This window comes from Crassostrea angulata, chromosome 2, assembly GCF_025612915.1.
Source record: "Crassostrea angulata isolate pt1a10 chromosome 2, ASM2561291v2, whole genome shotgun sequence".
In the NCBI taxonomy this organism is placed as follows: Eukaryota; Metazoa; Mollusca; class Bivalvia; order Ostreida; family Ostreidae; genus Magallana; species Magallana angulata.
The window spans coordinates 4,367,230-4,387,381 of NC_069112.1; the positions used below are offsets into that span (position 1 = coordinate 4,367,230).

General features: G+C 35.0%; 2 protein-coding genes across 2 annotated transcripts; one reads left to right on the top strand and one right to left on the bottom strand.

Moving 5' to 3' along the window:
• Nucleotides 1-549: 549 nt before the first annotated feature.
• LOC128172009 (uncharacterized) lies at nt 550-1,686 on the bottom strand. The gene has a single exon (XM_052837781.1). It carries the CDS (start codon nt 1,684-1,686, stop codon nt 550-552), a length of 1,137 nt encoding a protein of 378 aa, XP_052693741.1.
• Nucleotides 1,687-2,698: 1,012 nt separating this feature from the next.
• Nucleotides 2,699-4,053, top strand: LOC128173512 (zinc finger CCHC domain-containing protein 3-like). Its single transcript, XM_052839212.1, has one exon. The coding sequence runs from the start codon at nt 3,020-3,022 to the stop codon at nt 3,872-3,874; it is 855 nt and encodes a 284-aa protein (XP_052695172.1). The 5' UTR covers nt 2,699-3,019; the 3' UTR covers nt 3,875-4,053.
• Nucleotides 4,054-20,152: the final 16,099 nt, after the last annotated feature.

Sequence of the window (20,152 nt, forward strand, 5' to 3'; positions counted from 1 at the left end):
GGCTCGATCAAATACATTTTGAGTAATGTAAATCACACTGGTGTTACGGTGATGAGCTTTGCGAGTAAACCAATCGACAATAGATTCGATGGCTTTCCCTCCCATCATATCATCAAAAATTAAAAGGTGACGAAGACTAAAATCACTCACTAATTCCTCGTCGTTTTCTGGTATATCGCGAATAAACTTAACTTGATCTTTTAAACTTTCATAGGCCGGTTGCCATTCTCGATAACACCAAACTATTCTGTCTGGGGGAGGGGAGATCCAATGTTTATTTAATATTAAGTTTTTTACAAATTCTGTTTTCCCCGATTTTGAAGGACCAGCTACCACCATAGTAAATTCGTGTTTCAATTGAAAAGGAGAGAGTGAATCGTAAGAATACATGATTGGGTATGAGGGAAATGTGACTGGTGTTAAGTGTTTTATTTCTATTGTACTGTACTAGATAGCATCTTTTCGAAAAATATGGGTGGCCCTGAAAAGGGCCGTTTGGGGCTAGATGGAATTAGCCTGCCTGATGAATGGACTGCTGGGCTGCCTCTTCTAAAATTCTCCCCGGAATCTGCATACAGGGCAGGAGTTAATGCTTTGGTAGACTCCTACCACGCAGGTACAGCAAACTTTCATAGTTCTGCAGTTCTGGCACTGCACCTGCAAATGGCGATCATCCCCGTAGCAGATGACGCACTCTCCCATCTCTTCTTTCACCGCTTTTCTGCTCCAGCTGGGTAGGATGGTCAGGTGGTTGCGAGAGTCAATGGGGTGCCGGGTGTGCTGATAAAGTTCCAGCATGATGTCTGGCGATGGTTCCCTCGATGGTGGAAGCTCCGGAAGAGGCGGTGAGGGGGTCCTGGGAGGCGACTGGGTGACACCAGGGGGTCCGGGAAATGTCCGTACCATGGCTGGCGGAGGAGAGGGAGGCGACTCGATGTTTGGTATGAAGTCAGCAAAGAGATTTCTAGCTCTCGCAAATGGCAAAGAAGGCCGGCCAAAAACAGAATCCTCCGAAGGAATGGTGGGTCTGACATATGGCCCTCCTCTTCCTCTTCCTACGGGTCTGGGTGGGGATGGAGCTCTCCTCCTACTCATGACTCGACCGCGGCGGGACTCCGGAGCGGGCTGCAGGGCCGGATTAGCTGCTGCTAAAACTGGCATAGGTGGTCTGGGTGGTGGAACAGACGGGCAGTCCGGCAATCTAAATTGATGGTCTTGTCTGGCCACGTAGTAGGATTGGTCACACTGCATGCGGTCTGGCGAATATGCCGGTGGAGAGGGTGTGATCCTCTTAGTGGGGGTGTCTGTTGGCGAGTAGGGCCCCGAAGGATCCGGGCTGGCCGGGGACTCTGGAACCGCTGGTCGGCTCACTGGAACAGCGATGATAGCGGGTCTGGGACTGGCTGCAGTAGCTCCAAAATTGGGCGGCGGCGGTCTTGGCGGAGGAACCAATCTCTCCTGTACAAGGAGGGGCAAATCCTGAATCATCACAGGTCTAGGGGGGAAAGCCTCCCCACTCTGGACATCGTCTTGTGGGTTGTCGTCCGGCTCAAACATGTGCAAAGCACGGAAGCTTACTCTTTCATATCGCTGCTGGGCTGGGTTCCACTGATAATCCCAGAGTTCGAGGACTTGACGAGTAAATATTCTCGGAAAAGAAACGCCAACTTCTACAAAAGATGACATAGCTGGAAGTACTAGGTAACTAGTGAAGTGCGGGGATTGAGAACGCCGCTATTTACGATAAGAAGGCGGAGTTTAACAAACTAAATGACAGTTGTCTAGGAAATCAGAGTTCACAATAGTTCATGTACCTTGAAATCGACAGTTTCAGCACGCGCTGTGGCTGTGACGTCATATCATTGGTTTTAACTCTTTTGTACTCAAGATACACCATAGAAAAAAACAATTTTTTTTGGGTAAATCAATTTTTATTAATACCAACATAACTCAAAAATAATAATACAAACACATTTAACTCAGAACACAAACATATTAAATCAAATTTCTTAATCAAAAGTTCAGGCAATTTTATGCCTCTTGTTATAGCACTAAAAAGTTCGTAACCGTTGTAAGGAGTACGCCAAAACCAGGTATACAATTCATAGCGTTTTCTTAAAAGCGGATCAAGGAGATGGCTCATCTCTTCAATACGCCGTTCAAATCGAATCCGGTCTACTGCAGCGGTCATCCATTCGCTCGTCCGATCCTCGTTAGGAACTTCGTAAATTTTCAATTCAGGATCAAATCTTACTTTTTTTATTGGGTTTCTTGGGTTTCTTGTTTTAACACATCCACGTCCGGGACAATGGCTTCTTCGTCCATGGGCTGAGCGTCCTCGCTGTCGTCCTCTACAATCAAACATTGAGGCATGTCCAGATTTCTCTTTAGTTTCATGTACGCAAACTCCAAAGCCGCAATTTTCATTTGATCGATCTGCCGAATTATGTGAGTACATTCTCTTCCTTTTCGGGTAAACATTCTCTTCATACAATTCCATTCCTGATATTCTTTTAGAGTCACCCCGGTTAATTTCTGCAGCAACCCTGGTTTGGCTCCCTCCGCAAACCAATAAATCGTCGGCAATCTTCCGGGATTCGGGTTTTCCGCAACCATTATCAGTTCTTTCTGAAGCCATCTCAGGTTGTCGATTGGTTTGCTCATCTCCACGATCTGTACCAACTTCTGTCGTTTCTCCCCGTATGCCAACGCGTTCCATTTCGTCACCAACAAATACCCTTCAAAGGAAAATGAAGCAATATCAGACATCATAATTGCTCTAGTATCATACTCTTTTTAAAATGATAAAAAAAACCTCTATTATATACCCTCAGACAAACATGTTTACGAACTTTTCTCAAGGCCACTACACACCTGCAGGTGTTTACGTCAAACTCACAGATGTTTTTTTTAGGTCAAACAGCTGCAGAGATTTTAACAATAACAACTTCAGTCACGTAAACAACAAGGGTATATAAGACAGGACTTTTTATTAAATAAAATCATTCTCTAAAAAATCATGAACTATGATCCATCTCTCTTGACCCAGTCGCAGGACACCGTAGCCTTAGAAATGGCTGCATATGATCAAGAGGATCCCTCATACATGAGCAAGGAAGACTTCGGAATTATAACTACCACTCAAGAAGGAATTCTGAATACCATGCAAGTCATGAGCAATGAAATTGCTAATCATACCGACGTCATCTTGAAAAAAATTCAAAAAGGAATTCTGGATATCCTCGAAGTCATGACCAGTGAAATTAGTAATCATACCGACATCATCTCGCATAAAATTCAAGAAATACAGCAAAAAAAAGGAGGAATGACTACCGTTTATAAATGCTACACCTGCGGAGAGGAAGGACACTTTTCACCCAAATGCCCTCACAAAGAAGAATACCAAAAGAAAAAAAAAACTAACAGCGCCGAAGAAATCAAACCAAAATTTACCTGCTTCACTTGCGGAGAACCGGGACATTATTCTACCAACTGTCCTGAAAAAGAGAACGTAAAACCAGCACCAACTAAATCCAACGGATGCTTCAATTGCGGGGAAGAAGGACACTGGGCTAATAAATGCCCACACGAAAAACAGAAAAAGAAAACAGCACAAAAAAGAAGCGCTTGCTATACTTGCGGAGAAACAGGCCATTGGACCAAGGACTGCCCAAAAATCGAAGAAGTCATTCAAACTTCGGATATTGAAGATAATGAACCACCCAAGAAAATCAAAAAAGAGAGAAAAAAACCAACCAAAAAACCTAAAAAAGAAGACTGGGACGAGGAAATGAAAATCGAACAAAAAATACCGGGCCGAATGAAGAGAATCAACAATCAAAACATGTTCATTGAGGAACCCGACCTCGATTAAAAACCGAAATCCGTGAAAGAAAAGCATTATTTCTTCAATGTAAATATGTTTAATAACTTTAACTTTAACGGTTTATCATTATTTTCTTGTTCTAATTGCATGTTTTCATTCAATAAATTCGTTTTCACTTTATACTGCCTTTGTTTACCTTTATTCCGACGCCATTTTGGATTTGACCTAAATAATATTAGACGCCATTTTGGATTTGACCTCAGTTGACCCCCCTATCTAGGGGCCTTATACTACTCATATTCATTCAAAACCCGAATAGGTGATATCACTTAACAATAGCTAAAATCACATATTCGAATAGCTGTTATGACTTAATGATAATGAAGACCAAACAGCACCTCACAGCAATGGTGATAATCTTGAAATTGAATTTTACATCTATGATGAATTTCTGTAATCATCCTTAAGCAACGTTGTATGTAATTATTGTGAAGGTTGAAAAGGTACATGTATGCAATAAAATTGTTGACTAACAGACATACAGATGGACAGACATTTTGAATACAATATTTATAGACAAAAAAATATAATTAGCAAGAAAACATTTATTATAATATTTAAAAAACAATGTATTACTAAATGTATCACCAAAAAAAATATCATCACTGTTTTCCTGAACAAATATTAAATTATGCAAAATAAACTGCTGAGCGTTCAAACGTATGTAAATTTAACATAAATAAAAGCAAACACTGCTCTGAAAATATTAAAAAAACAACACTTGCTGAGTATTAAAAATGTGACTGAAAAAATAAATGTGAAGAAACCCTACATTTTTTTTTGAATGGAGAAGTAATTGCAAAAAATTTTCTGTAAATGTGACTAGATTATTGAATTTTTAAAAGTGATGTTGAATTAAGATAACATCTCTAGAAAACGAGGCAAAGACATTTGTAAGGAAAATGAATGGTACAGGATCTATTGTACAAAAAATAATAATTTGAACTTGTGATGAATGATAAATGACTGTCTAATTCATCTGTAAAACTTGTGAATTCTAGTACTGTGGTAACATTTTAAAGAGTATCATTCTTCAGAGGATGTTATAAAGCATCAGCAAAGCTGCTTACTTCGAATTATCGGTTCCAAGCACATTCAACATTAGGAAGAAATGATTAAAAAAAAACAACTCCCTGCTCTGGCGTACCAAAGCAAGAAGTGTGTGACAATACTGTCGGTTCAGAATAAGCTGAGACTACTTTCGGGCAACTCCTGGACCCTCTACATTGAGTGAACGGACTCCTAGACCATCTTCGTCAAGGACCCTCTATCATGATCTATCAATGTCTAGTCAAACATCAAACATCTGCTGGTCCAATCAGGATAGAGACCACCACCACCACCAACCTGGGATGAGAATGTACTGCGTATGCCAAAAAAGTAATCCAAAGAAGACTGACCATCGATTTATGTATTTTAAGGTAGCTCGCGGGTTTACCTGCTTGTGAGAAAACCTACCTTGAAAATGTGTCCACGTGATCCAAAGGTTTTATAGTTTTATTTCTAAAATTTATTTAAGATTCGTCTGCGCGGTAATAATGTTATCGTGTTTCAAATACAGTGTCATTAATAAAATCAAGCAACGCCTTTTCAATGAAATATATTGTAAAATGCACATTTTAACCGAGAAACGCATTACAAAACTATGCTCCAAACTTTTAAACGATTCGAAATTAATCATACTCAACACAAAAACAGAGGAGATAATTATGAATCGATTCATAAAAAAATATCAATATGAGTTCTCGGCCAATTTTTGGCAAAAAAACTTTAAAGATTTAAAAGATTTCTCAAAACCTTATATTTTCATTACGACGTTAGTCTGACGTCATCATTTCCTTAATTTTTAGAACACCAAAATTGAAATGCATTTATTGACAAGACTAGCTGTTTAACACATTTTAGAACATGTAAATGCTTATTAGACATTATTGTGAATGTTATCAAATGCAATTAATATAAGGCTGTAAAGATACAGAAAATTGCTATTTTTGTTTTTATGAAACTCTGAGTCAATCAATGCAAAAATAAAATGCCAGGCAACGACTGACATTATAAGTAAGTAATCGAATAAAACAGTTATCTCAAGCCAAAAGAAATTTAAGAATTTAATCGGTAGTACAAATAACGGAAGTTATAATTGTAAAAAAAAAGCGAAGTTAATGCATACATTCTATTGTAACGTGTGTCCAGCCGAGCGGTTGCTTTGATTTATTTGGACACGTACCCGGTGACACCCGGGATTCTGCAGAACACTTGATTATAAATGTTCCTGTTGTCTTTCAGGGTAAAAACAAACTGAATCAATATATTTACGTTGATTACTTTAATAAATTTACTTAATCAAGATATTTACGACGATTGGCACTTAATCAAATATTAATTTCACTGGGATTTACCTAAGTCCAAATCAACCACAAGTTTCCCCTTGTTATACTTAACCAATGACCCCGACCACTAGCCCAGGCTACCAAACTACCCCTTTACCAATGCCCCCAGACAATTGGCCTTACCAAGGGTTCTGGCTACTGACCTGAGGTCTCTAACCAGTTGATTTCCTCAGCTCCCGTTGACACTGGTGTACAGGCTTATTTAGCCTTTTTTGCCAAGTGTCAAAGCAACGGTAGTTGATCAACTGGCGCAACCTTTACTATAAGGCTTTTTCAGCCTTATGTAGCCTTTTATCTAATAAGGCCTATTCCGCCCTATTATGTAGCCTTTACTTACTCTATGCTCCTAGAGATCTTCTCAGTCTGGCTGCAGTGATCACACTCTCTGATTCTGCCGACTACCGCTGTTTATATAGCCTCGAGACATTCCATTTTTACTTCCAAGGGGAAACAGGCTATTACCATGGAAATACCCCGTACTACCCTATTTTCTTTAATTGGTACGACCTGGTTCGTGACACTATTTTAAAACATGACTTTAAATGGAAGAGTTCTAACGCACACTCATTCTTTATCTTTATTAAACAAAATGTGACAATGTATGTGACATCTTTAAATTTTCAGCACTTGATATTATAAATCTTTGTATAAACAGTCATAAACCGCAAATAAGCTTTTTTAAAATATTTTTTTTTATACTTCTAAATATCTCATTTGTCATTTTAAAATTAAATTATGAGTTTACTATGACGGTCAACTCCTATTGTGACGTCAGCAAACCCGCGAGCTACGTTAAACGGTTAACTTTAATATTTAATTTATATTTAATATTTAATCTACATCAGCAGACCTAGTATGAAAGCCACCAAAAAGAGACTACTTTCGGGCAACAAGATGTTACAGCCTTAAACACTTTGGATTTCTGTTGTCTATTTTAGGTCCGATTCTAGCGACGGCTATTTCCTTTTCAATAAAAAAGATTAAGAGAATCACTCAATACATTTTTATGATTTAATGTCTACATAACAAAACAGTGGGATACTTATGTTTAGATGTGTCTATTGTATACATATTTTAACTTTATTTTTAAGCGGAGCTGAAGAGTTTGATGTTCAACTGTTAACTGTCGGGTAAGCCATATTCTTACAATAACTAAGCATTAGTATTTTTCAGAATCTCTCCTAAATCTAAACAAGGCCTCTAATCTACATCAGCAGACCTAGTATGAAAGCCACCAAAAAGTGATGGATCAGACATATGCCAGGATGGAGATCAAAAGTCAAGTGCGCCGAGAATGAATGTATGAAAATTGTCCCAAGACCATATTTGGACTATTACTTCGAAAACGAAAATGAGCCATGTACATCAACAAAAAGTAAAATGTCCCAAGACCTGAAGTCACCGTACAACAATATCTAAAAGTTGTTAATGAGATATTGCCAGACTAGTACAAACATGAATGTGAAAAAGATGGCACCTAAACTAGAATTATTGGCACAAAAATATATAATAGCCATAACAAAGAATATGAAGAGATATCGCCAGACTACTACATACACTTTCAGCAGTGTTTCTACAGAAACCACATCTTCCTCAGCTGGACCAGCCTCTTCCTCCGCCTCCAACCCTTTCAGTCAGGTATATATTTAATATCACATAGTTTTAAGTTGTCAACTTAGAGCGTTGTATTTTTAATCAGTACAATGTAATTATTGCATTATTTGTTACATGATCTATATCAATAAAATTCAAAACAAGTTAAAAAAAAACACATGCTAGGGATTAAAAAAACATTCGACGTAAAGTGTTTTCCCCTTATTATTAATTACTGACTTGACTAAAGTAGAGAAAGAGGATTTTAGTTACTTATGTTTATAGGTTTAACAACTCTGCTTCTTTGAGAAAAGCCCTACTTTCGAGATTAACAGAAGACCCACTCGTTGCTTTGCAACGAGCTTTGCTCTAGTTATTTCTATACTATTCTGCTACACGATATGTGCATTGTATTTGATGTTTGAAGGAAAGACAACTTGTCATTTTGAAAACTGGGATTTACGCCGCCATTATAGCGGAAAACAGCGAGGAGTTCCAAGTCTGGTTTCCAAGAAAATGGCAGGCAAATTCAAACGAGACATTAATGTGTATTTATTGTAATATGACAAAATTCAGTGGATTTAACGGCATGTGCATATTCACAAAAGTTTGTAGTGCACATATATGCTTTTTCCCCTGCAGAATATTTTTCACAAAATGAAAATTGACGCGAAGCAGATCCGCTTCGTGGCTGCTACATTGGGAGTATATGGGACACATTCTTACCGTGACCTGAGTGTAGCCTGGTCACGGTAAGATTATTCTTTCTAGCCTTAACTATGCTGTGTATACAGATTCTAACATTTATAATCTTAGGTTTTAAATACTGTTTTCTCCCAGTGTCATTTTAAATATGTGTAGACGCAAGAAATAGATAGCTTCGCCCCATTGATAGTTCAAGGCCTTATTAAAATGGTTCCAAGTGACTGTTTTTTTTAAGGATTTACAGTAACTTTCCGTGAAGGAATTTGTGTTTAGAAATTTCATTGCAATGAGATCCATAATGATATCATTTCCAGCTTTTCTCATCTTTAACAGAAGGTGTTAAATGGCTTCATAACACAGTGAAAACACTAGCTGACAACCTATCTGGATGATTGGCCGAACTCCATTAGAATCATACTTCAGGAGTAAAAGCAATTAATGAATGTTTTCAAAGCACCGTCTTAAACTCCTTTGACTCTTATTTTCTGCAGTAAAAAGGGGCTCAGTAAAATCCTTCCTAAGGAATAAATTATCAATGAAACTGAACCATCAATTACCTATCTTTTCAGTGTTTAAAGAATAAAATAAAATACAGTGGTAGCGGTAAAATAAATTTGTTTATATCCATTTCAGATATAAAGCTGATCCAATATTGGTGAACTGAAATTTATATTCATTTACCACATGCCTTGACCTTCCAATTTGAATCCACCTTTTTGCTTGCATGATATGTGAGCTGACTTAAATAATATAGAGCTGTCTTTTTTTGTATTAGTTTGGAAAGTTCTATGGTCCAATTTCCTCTTCCTCCATAACATTTTCAGTATCATTGTATTCCTCCTCGTAAGTGGGAAATATATTCTCCAAACCTGGACAGTCTGAAGTTTCATTCATATCTCGTGGTCTGTATGTAAAGAGGCATGGTCACGATTTTGGTCAAAATTTTATATTACTGTTTTTATTATATATAATGCTTTAGGAATATATTTCTGATGATCAAATGAAATTTGAGAGTCAATCATAGAGTATAAGCAAGATACGGAATCACAAGTATGTGTCATCTAAACAAGGTTCGTGTCCTGTTTTTTGTTTACATAGGTTTAATATACCGGTAAAACATTTTCCAAGCTGATCTTTTTATTCATTTAAAGGTCAGACGACACGTTCCTCGAGCATCTTTTTGTATCTCTCGTAATAAAGAGTTGCAATAAAAATATTATTTATAATCATTTTATAAATGATTTGGAATTTTTATTTTTTGCATTTGTAAACATAGATGGCCGAGTGGTTAGAGAGGAGGCCGCACACTGTAAGTTCAATGAGTCGTGAGTTCAAGCACCATCCCCGGCTGTATACATGTATATCAGTATATAAATTTTTATATTCAAGTGTATTTTCAGAAAGATTATACATGTATAAGAAATTGCATACTCTAGTATTTTGCATTAATTCCTGGCAAGGTACCCTAATTTTTTGCAAGAAAGCTTCTCAAAGTAGTCGTAAATCAATAACAAATTCATTAAATTTTTATCTATAGTTGAGGAACGTGTTGTATGACCTTCAGCATAAATAAACAGTTTCTAGCGTTTAACACATTTATTTTAGGTCTAAAACTTACATTTTTACTTCAACATTCAAAATGTAAACAAACGCTTTGTTTACATAACTAGAAAATGCAAGCTCTGTAACTCGCTTTTAACTTAACGATTCTCGCTATAATTTTCGTTGCGTATTGAAAAAGCATTGTAAACATTAAAATCGTAAAATTAATTGTTGATCAAACTATTGAGATGTTGACGGATAAAGTGAACGTTTTGATTCACGGTTTGAATTTTGTATGCGAAAATGAATCTATGGCTAACACCTCAATTCCGCTTTGTTCATCGCCTGTTGGTGATATGAATCAATTGACCATAAAAGATCCCTTCGCTTCGATGATAGTTGGGAAGAAATTTGTATGAGTGCTATTAAAGAATGAGGCCAGAGGATCCGTTATACTGCTTATTGGGATCCAGGAGTCATACTGTCAATTGAAATCGGGGAATCTTATACACTATCCATTGGGATGAAAAATTAATCTGCGTATTCCCTTCATACAGCACATGGCACGAATCCCCTGTCCTCACATTAGAGCCGTTCATACTAATATAATATACTGTCCATAGGCACTGCGACTCAACGACTTGTTAATATATTAGGGTGTGTCTCTCGTGCAGATGTCTTTCCTAAACTTCTGTTAAAGATGAAGAGTGTAACAAACTGTATATAAGACCTGTGTCTCATTGACTTGTTAATGTCTTGAGGTGTATGCGTCTCTTTTGCAGGGCTGTCGTTCCAGAATCTCTGTTTTAGATTAAGGGTGAAAGTTCCTATTGTAACTGTTCTACATGTATATGCACACTTCGTCACAATGACTTGTTCCTGTTTTGGGGCTGGGGGGGGGGGGGGGGCTGGGGTTCTTGTTTGCAACATAACCATAACTTTTTTTCATACCCCCGCTCCGAAAAAGAAAGGGGTATATTGTTTTACCCGTGTGTGTCTGTTTGCCCGTCCCTCTGTGTTTAAGTGTGTCTTTCGACACATGTCTACGAAAGGATACAACAAAAACAGTCAACAAAAATCGATGCGAAGTTTGAAAAGAAAACTTCAAAAGAAAGATAAGGAAGAAACGGTGGAGACAAAAGAGGAATTTGCAAAGAGAAAAAGATTAGACCCAATTTGAAAAGTGAATTAAGGTGGCTCTATACACCTCTTTTTGATGACGCGGTACGCAAAAAAGTAAATCTGGAAGCATGCAATTCCGGTACTGGCTGATTTTATATTGAGTCGAATTGTATGGGGACCGCTCTTTTGAAAAAATTGTTAAATAAATAGATTTAATTTGATAATTGGAAAATTCATTACTTACAAGTAGTGTGGTATGTGACACCTTCGCGTTGTGTGGTAAAGGGCGCGCTTGATTAAGCTTAACTTGGTGTACACCGGTATAAAAATTGTTTATTGTATAACAAGTCCACTTCAGTGATGTAGTGTACATGGTGTTAGGAAGTTAAGAATGAATATGACGGAAATGGGTGCAGTTTTAACAAACAAATCTGCTATTCTGCGACATTTGATAGTTTTTTTTGTGATATGAATGCAATAAAATAAACACACATTTCAAATTTAATGGCTTTTATACAAACGACAACTATGCGACTTCTAATCCGTTACATTATTTAAAATCATTTTGCAAGTTTCCATCATAACATTCGTCCACCATATTGGTTTCAGTGCTACACCCAACAACACATGCAACTGACTCGGTGTAGAAAAGTGTACACCCGGTGTACACCTAAGCGCTACACCTTTGCACTTGATTTACAAAAGTGCCCCTTATTTATCGAAATAAACAATAAAATCAAATATAATTTTTTAAATAATTTCTTTCCCATCATCGATAAGTTACCCCGTAGCGCAGTGGGTTAGTGGGTTCACTACAAACCTGTAGGTCATGAGTTCGATTCCCGTTGAGAACAATAAATTTTTTCACCTTCCAAAATTCCTAAAACGTATTTTTTGGTTGAATACTGTGAAAGAAAATTCTAAACCGGTGAAAGTATTTCAATTATAATATACTTTAATGCACATTAATATCGACAGATGTCCTTACCACCTTAAGAGGATTGGAAGATGGCTTTGAATTTCTCTCATGTTGGGATACATAAGTCCTATTAGCTTAGTCTATTTTCCCCTTTATTTATTTGAATTAGTTTTGCATTAAAGCGAATGTATTCACTGATACAGGCATATGATGAAATATGTATGTATATATCATTCCAACATTATATTTAGGAAATTTTCTTCAACTCGGAAATGAAAAGTCCCCAAGGTGTTTGGGCATAGGGACTTAGGATCGATAATCCTTACCTGAGGAACTTTCATACCAAATAAAGTTTAAAATATTTTTTTTTGTTTACATACAATGATTTTCATTCAAATTTTTATGTCACCTTTATTACTTTATTAAAACACATTTTCTAATTACATCAAGCAACTTTTTTATATGATTTGTCAACAGAGTAAGAAAATATGAAAAATCATGTTTTGGGGAAATACTAAAAAATTGCAATAATAACATTTTTGAATGTTAAGAAATGTTATATTTTTTTATGTGTCCGAAGGAAATATTCATCATATGACAAAAAAATTCTCTCAATTTGTTAATAGCTAACTTTTTAAAAAATATTTTACAAAAACACGAAAAAACATAAAAATATTCTTTAAAAATACCTATAGTATCCTTATCATCATTTTAATATTTGATAAGTATATTTTATGTGGTCTTCTATTGAAAATTGGAATAACCTGTGGGTGTATAGAGCCACCTTAAATGAAAAGTTTTATACTTCAAACAGGTGGAACAAGATATCTGTGAGCCAATGCTCACTAGTGATACCCCCGCTCTGATGTGAATATGCAAAATAAGCAAAGTCGACATTTCACAGAAAGCTGGCATCCGATTGGTACAGAAATATATCCCACAATATAGCATGCCTAAACAAACACTGTGTAAAAGTTTCAAGCATCTCCGATAAATAGCTGCTGAGAAATCTTTGACGAAAATTTGTTTGAAAATTTTGGCAAAAAATAAACAAAGTCATTATTTAACAAGAAAGTTGACGTCCGATTGATACAAAAATATATCCCACAATATGGCATGCCAAAACAAATAGTGTGTTAAAATTTCAAGCATCTGCGATAAATAGCTGCTGAGAAATCTTTGACGAAAATTTGTTTGAAAATGTTGGCTAAAAATAAACAAAGTCGTCATTTAACAGGAAGTTGACACCCGATTGGTACAAAAATATATACCACGATATGGCATGCCTTAACAAACACTGTGTTAAAATTTCAAGCATCTGCAATAAATAGTTGCTGAGAAATCTTTGACGAAAATTTGTTTGAAAATGTTGGTTAAAAAATAAGCAAAGTCGTCATTTAACAGGAAGTTGACGTCCGATTGGTACAAAAATATATCCCACGATATGGCATGCCTTAACAAACACTGTGTTAAAATTTCAAGCATCTGCGATAAATAGTTGCTGAGATAAATGCGACAGAAATTTTTGTTACAGACGGACAGACAGACACACAAGGGTAAAACAGTATACCCCCTCTCCTTCGGAGCGGGGGTATAACAAATGGATATACAGCGAAGGGATAAACTTGAGCCAATGGACAGAATGCTTAATTTGTTTGAAAGGTCGTTGGATAAAAAGTACGCGGCTATGTTAAGGTCAGACGACAGGTTCTTCGAGCATCTTTTTTGTATTTCCTCGTAATAAAGAGTTCCAATAAAACTTATTAGTTTTATAATGATTTTAAAATGATTAAAATTTACTTGTATATGGATATATGACGAGATGGCCGAGTGGTTAGAGCCGTGGCCGCTCTGTGTCAGGAGCGCAGGTTCTAGAGGTTGTGAGTTCAAAGCCCGGCTCAACATAGTGAATTTCGCCGTGCTGTATTATTTGTTTATTTTTATATCGGCAATTAAAATGTCTTTTCAAGAAGATTATATAGGAAATTGAACTCTCTAGTATTTTGCAGAAATGCCTGGTAAGGTATCCTAATTTTTTGCAAGAAAGCATGTCAGAGTAGTAGTAAAACATTAACAAATTCCTGGAAAATGTTATATAAATTAAAACTGAGGAACGTGTATGACCTTAAGATTTTTAGAAATTCACTTGTCTGTACTCCATAAGATATGACGTCAAAGTTAACTTTGACGTCACGATCAGCATTCATTTCGATCGTTCTTGGGGAATGTATCGTAACGTACTAAGTGATATTCATTGTGCATAATGAAACCACTGACTATGTTGTAAATACTAGTGATACTAAATTCAAAATCACCGATATGGAGTATAAAAAAATCAACAATTTTAAAGCTTCGTAATAGGTAAATAACTATTCATAAACTAATGGTTATGAGACTCCCCCGCTACGTGTAATCTAATGAATGGTGATATGTATATGCATATAAAAAACGGCTTGGCGCATGTAAAAGATAAAAACAATCTTAGTATGTTTTACGTGAAATCGGGAGAGAAAATAAGTACCAATGTGAATCTTGCTGGGAGAAACCTACCGATTGACCCAATTTTGTATAAATCGAGCCTAAAAGGTAAACATGTGCCTAATTTCGATGGCGGTGCAAAATGTTTTGACAATATTTCAAATAAACGAAATATTTATATGAACCCCTAGCAAGAACTGCAAAATACATTACTTATCGAAGGATTTTTCATAAAAATATTTTTGATTTAATGTCCTTATTTACTTGCGCCGATGCGATTTTTATAGATTATGTGGTATTTACGTCGGGCTTGGTGCCACTTATCAATAGAGCTCAATTACAGTGAACACTCATCAGCGCCTTTATTCCCTTGTCCTGGAGACGTGCAGACGTATTTCTTAGGACTGAGGACCTGGGCCATCTACTGCTGACCTTTTGGTAAGCTTTAGTATAGATATATATATTCACAAATATAACATTGGCGACGAGAATAAAAATTAGTTCACTGTTTTCATTATTTACTTTAGTTACGTATTTTCCCGTACTTTCCCATTTGAGCGCTAAATTAAAAAATACAACACAAAGATCTTTTTTTTCCCTTTTGTACTTTATTAGGATTTTTCGTTTATCAAATATAGTTTGACGGTTGTTTACACAACAAGTTAAACTTATTGCTTTTTTTTCTTTTTGGATCCGTTTCCTCTTTGCCCGTTTATGTATAGGCTTATTAATTAAACAGTACAATCAAGCAATGGGCACAACAAATTTGCAATCTGCTTCGGAATTCGAAATTTCAGAATTACCAATTACCCGTTACGACGTTGAGGACATTAAAAATGTCAGAAAAATGTCCCGCAATTAGACCAAATCATTTTGGCAAAATACAAAAATATTTCAAAGAAAAAATGGGTAAAGTGGGAAAACATTTGGTTCTAAAAATCAAGATACATTTGATTTAGATCACGAAAATGAGAGAAGAGAGGGATAAGATGTGAAATTAAGTAGTCTTAGTGCAGAGCTACAGCTTGAGAGAGAGAAGAATGAAAGTAGAACATGAATTAGACGAACAACGAAAACAAAGAAAATTGTTAGATGCAATTCCAGCAGACGGAATTTACACCCCAAAACATGCACCAGTCAAACACGAATTGCAAGATAAATTACACGATTTCAGGCACAGACAAAATGATCATGCAAATAGGGGAAGAAAAACACACAGACAGTCACGACATATTTCTTCATCATCATCTTCTTACGTCTCATCTTTAAGGTCCATTTAAAAACTGTTAATGTGGACTTCCAGAAATGATTCATCGTCGCAAGCCAAATTACCATACTGACGAGTCCGAAGTTATCATATGATTGTGCATTGTATTATTGGAGTACAGGAATAAGCATCCATGTCATGTTAATATCGAACAGTCATCTAAAGTAAATAATGTCACAGTGAATACTTTTCTGTAAATTTTTTAAAGGTTGATTCTTGCCTTCAATTCATCCTCACTGAGGCTGCTCAAAGGTAATGTTTTGTTAAACATCACCAACACACATGAAGAAATTGCCATTTAAAAAAATAAATAAGCGTAACATTTATCTTCCTGTTTACAGTAGGTAATGTATTTTGAAAGTGACATTAAATAAAGAATTAAATTTGGACAGTCTAAATACTTACTGTAAAAATAGTTTATTATTTTAGCTAACAAAATTATCAATATAAGTATTTTTTTCTCGCATATAAATAAAAGCACTAAAACGTTATTCGATCAGGACAATTTTAAATTTTAATCATCGGAGAAGTACTTTTCTGTATCTGTAACGCTTCTACTATCGTTATAATAGTTTTTTTTAGATGATACAGTGGTTATAACTACAACAACACAAAGACGAACATAAACACGACATCATTTTTTTTTCTTTTAAAGATAATAAAAATAGTCAAAATTTATAGGCTTAAAGTAATCAGAATATACAATTAAACTTTCATTATTATTAATCTTATTAAAGTTAATTAACTTACTCATTGTTGTCTAAAACATGAAAAAGTTTGACTGATGTTTCTATTATGTTTTCCTCACGAACCGCATACAGTGAGTCCCAGAAATCTCAACACACGGATACAAACGTTACATACACAATTTCACAAAAACGGATAAACACACAAAATAAGCCGTGTACCGGTACACTCCCCGCCTGTATGTAACGACACGGCACTTTTTGACGACACGTAATTCGATTTTACGCATTCGTCACTCTAAAAAAAGGTTTTACTATACATTTTTAAAATAAGATTTTGAATTAAGAAAAAATATAAATATTAAGTAATACAATTAGTCAGAATAGCAAGTTAAAGGCAATCTCGTTTAGTAATTGGAATCGTAATTAGTAAATACCACTAATACAATTACTTATGATTTATTTTACTCATCATTTCTGCAATTACTTAAATGTATATACAGATTGATTATTTATTTACTCAATTTAATACTTATTTTAAGTAATCAAAATCATTTTGTTATAAGTAATTTAATTACTTGTAGTAGACTATTTACTTTTTTGCAAGTACTAAAATGTATATAAATATGTTTTTATTTACTCAATATAATTCTCATTCAAGTAATTAAATTCATTTATTTTCATTAGTTTATCTAATATGGTTTGTTATAGGTAATTTAATTACTTGTAGTAGACAAATTTATTACTCACTATTTACTTTTTTTTGCAATTACCAAAATGTATATAAATACTTGTTATTTATTTACTCAATATAATTCTCATTTCAAGTAATCAAATTCATTTATTTTAAAATATTCTCTAAATAAGTTATAGCAATACTTATCTTTATATCTAAATAATTTACTTATTTCATACCAATATGGTTTACCCATTTGTTTTTTAGCTCACCGAGACGAAGTCAAGGAGAGCTTATGCTATACCCTCGGCGTCGGCGTCGGCGGTGGCGTCGGCGTCGGCGTCGGCGTCCGGACCTGGTTAAAGTTTTTGTTGCAGGTCCTGTATCTAAGCTATTACTTGTCCTATCTTCACCAAACTTGCATGGATGATGCATCTGGACCTACTTATGGACTTGAAAGACTTGGATGCTGAATCTGGGTCCTAAATTTCAGATGCTGGAGGAGGTTAAGGTTGTTGGACCAGGTTAATGTTTTTGTTGCAGGTGCCCTTTGATAGCAATATCTTAGTTACTGCTGGTCCGTACTTCACCAAACTTGCATGGATGGTGTGCCTTATGATACTGATGCACCAGACAGGCTTGAGTGCTGAATCTGAGCTATATGTTTCGGATGCTGGAGGAGGTTAAGGTTTTTGGAGCAGGTTAAAGTTTTTGTTGCGGGTGCCCATTGATAGCAATATCTAAGTTACTACTGGTCCTAACTTCACCAAACTTGTATGGATGATGTGTCTTATGATACTGATGCACCTGACAAGCTTGAATGCTGAATCTGAGCAATAGGTTTCGGATGCTGGAAGAGGTTAAGGTTTTTAGAGCTGGTTAAAGTTTTTGTTGCAGGTGCCCTCTGATGATTATATCTTAGTTACTACTGGTCCTAACTTCACCAAACTTGTATGGATGGTGCGTCTTATGATACTGATGCACCTGACAAGCTTGAATGCTGAATCTGAGCAATAGGTTTCGGATGCTGGAGGAGGTTAAGGTTTTAAGAGCTGGTTAAATAAAGTTTTTGAAACAGGTGCCCTCTGATGATGATATCTTAGTTATTACTTGTCCTTACTTCACCAAACTTCCATGGATGGTGTGTCTTATGATACTGATGCACCTGACAGGCTTGAATGCTGAGTCTGGTTTCGGATGCTGGATAAAGTTAAGTTTTTAGGAACAGGTCACATGTTTAATAGATGATAGTACTATTTCAAACTTGCATAGTTGATTTAACTGTAATATGAATGAATCGCAGAGGTAGCTGCAGATGCAGAGCTTGATCTCAATTATCAAGGATGCTAAAAAATAAATCTTAGTTATTACAGGTCCTAACTTCACCAAACTTGAATGGATGGTGTGTCTTATGATACAGATGCACCTGACAGGCATGGATGCTGAATCTGAGCCATAGGTTGCAGATGCTGGAGGAAGTTAAGGTTTTAATTGCTAGTGCCCTCTGATGATGACATCTTAGTTATTACTGGTCCAAACTTCACCAAACTTGCATGGATGATGCGTCTTATGATACCAATGCACCTGATGGGCTTGAATGCTGAATCTGAGCCATAGGTTTCGGATGCTGGATGAGGTTTAGTTTTTTGGAACAGGTCACATGTTTTTTAGATGATAGCTTGCATAGTTGATTTAACTTTATTATAAATTAAATGCAGAGGTTGCTTCAGATGCAGAGCCTGATCTCCATTATCAAGGATGCTAAAGGAATCTCCTACCTCACTCAAACCAGCTCGATAGATAGATGTGTTTGTTGATAAATGATATAACATGATTCCTATGATATAGTATTGTATGATATTAAACAATATTGTTTGATATGATACAATATGATATCATATGTTTTTTTATAAAAAGTTATACGATACGATATGATATTGTATCAATTTTTTTGATATTTTATGATATGATATTGTATCATGATATTGTTATGTATAGTATTGTATATTATGATACAATATTGTATAATATTATATTGTATTTTTAATATATTATTTTATCACATGTTACAATTACATAAGATTTTGCAAAATATTATATTGTATCCTATGATACAATATTGTATATTCTATAATATGGTATCATACAATATTGTATAATATGATATTGGTTTCAGTAATATAGAATTATATCACATGAAATTGTATTATATGATATTGTAATATTATATAATATTGTATCATACGATATTATATGATATGATATTGGTTTATATGATATATTTTCATATCACATGAAAATGTATTATATGATATTGTAATATATATTATTGTGTCATATGATACAAAATGTATAATATAATAATGTATTTTATAATATTTTACTTTATCACATAATATTGTATCATTTGATAAGATACAGTGTTGGAATCAAATTATATTGTATTATATGATATAATATCATATAATGTATCAAATATGTTTCAGTGTCATTCAATACAATATCATACAATATTATACAATATGATATCATGTTTCAGTGTTATGATGTATTGTGTAATATGATATTGTAATATAATACTATATTGTATTATATTTTATGATATTGTATTATGTGATCAAATACAATAAGGTATAACACAATACAATGTCATATCATACGTTACAATATCATATCTCATTATTGTTTATTACGGTATTTTATTGTATTATATGATATATATTATAAATATGACATGATGCAATATTTAATTTTATATCATTGTATTGATTAACATATGAACATATGATTATCATAAAAAAAATTTATCAGATGATATACGATATTTTGTCAAAACAGAATCCATGAATATCCAAGATCATAAAGTATGATTTTCATATAAAATGATA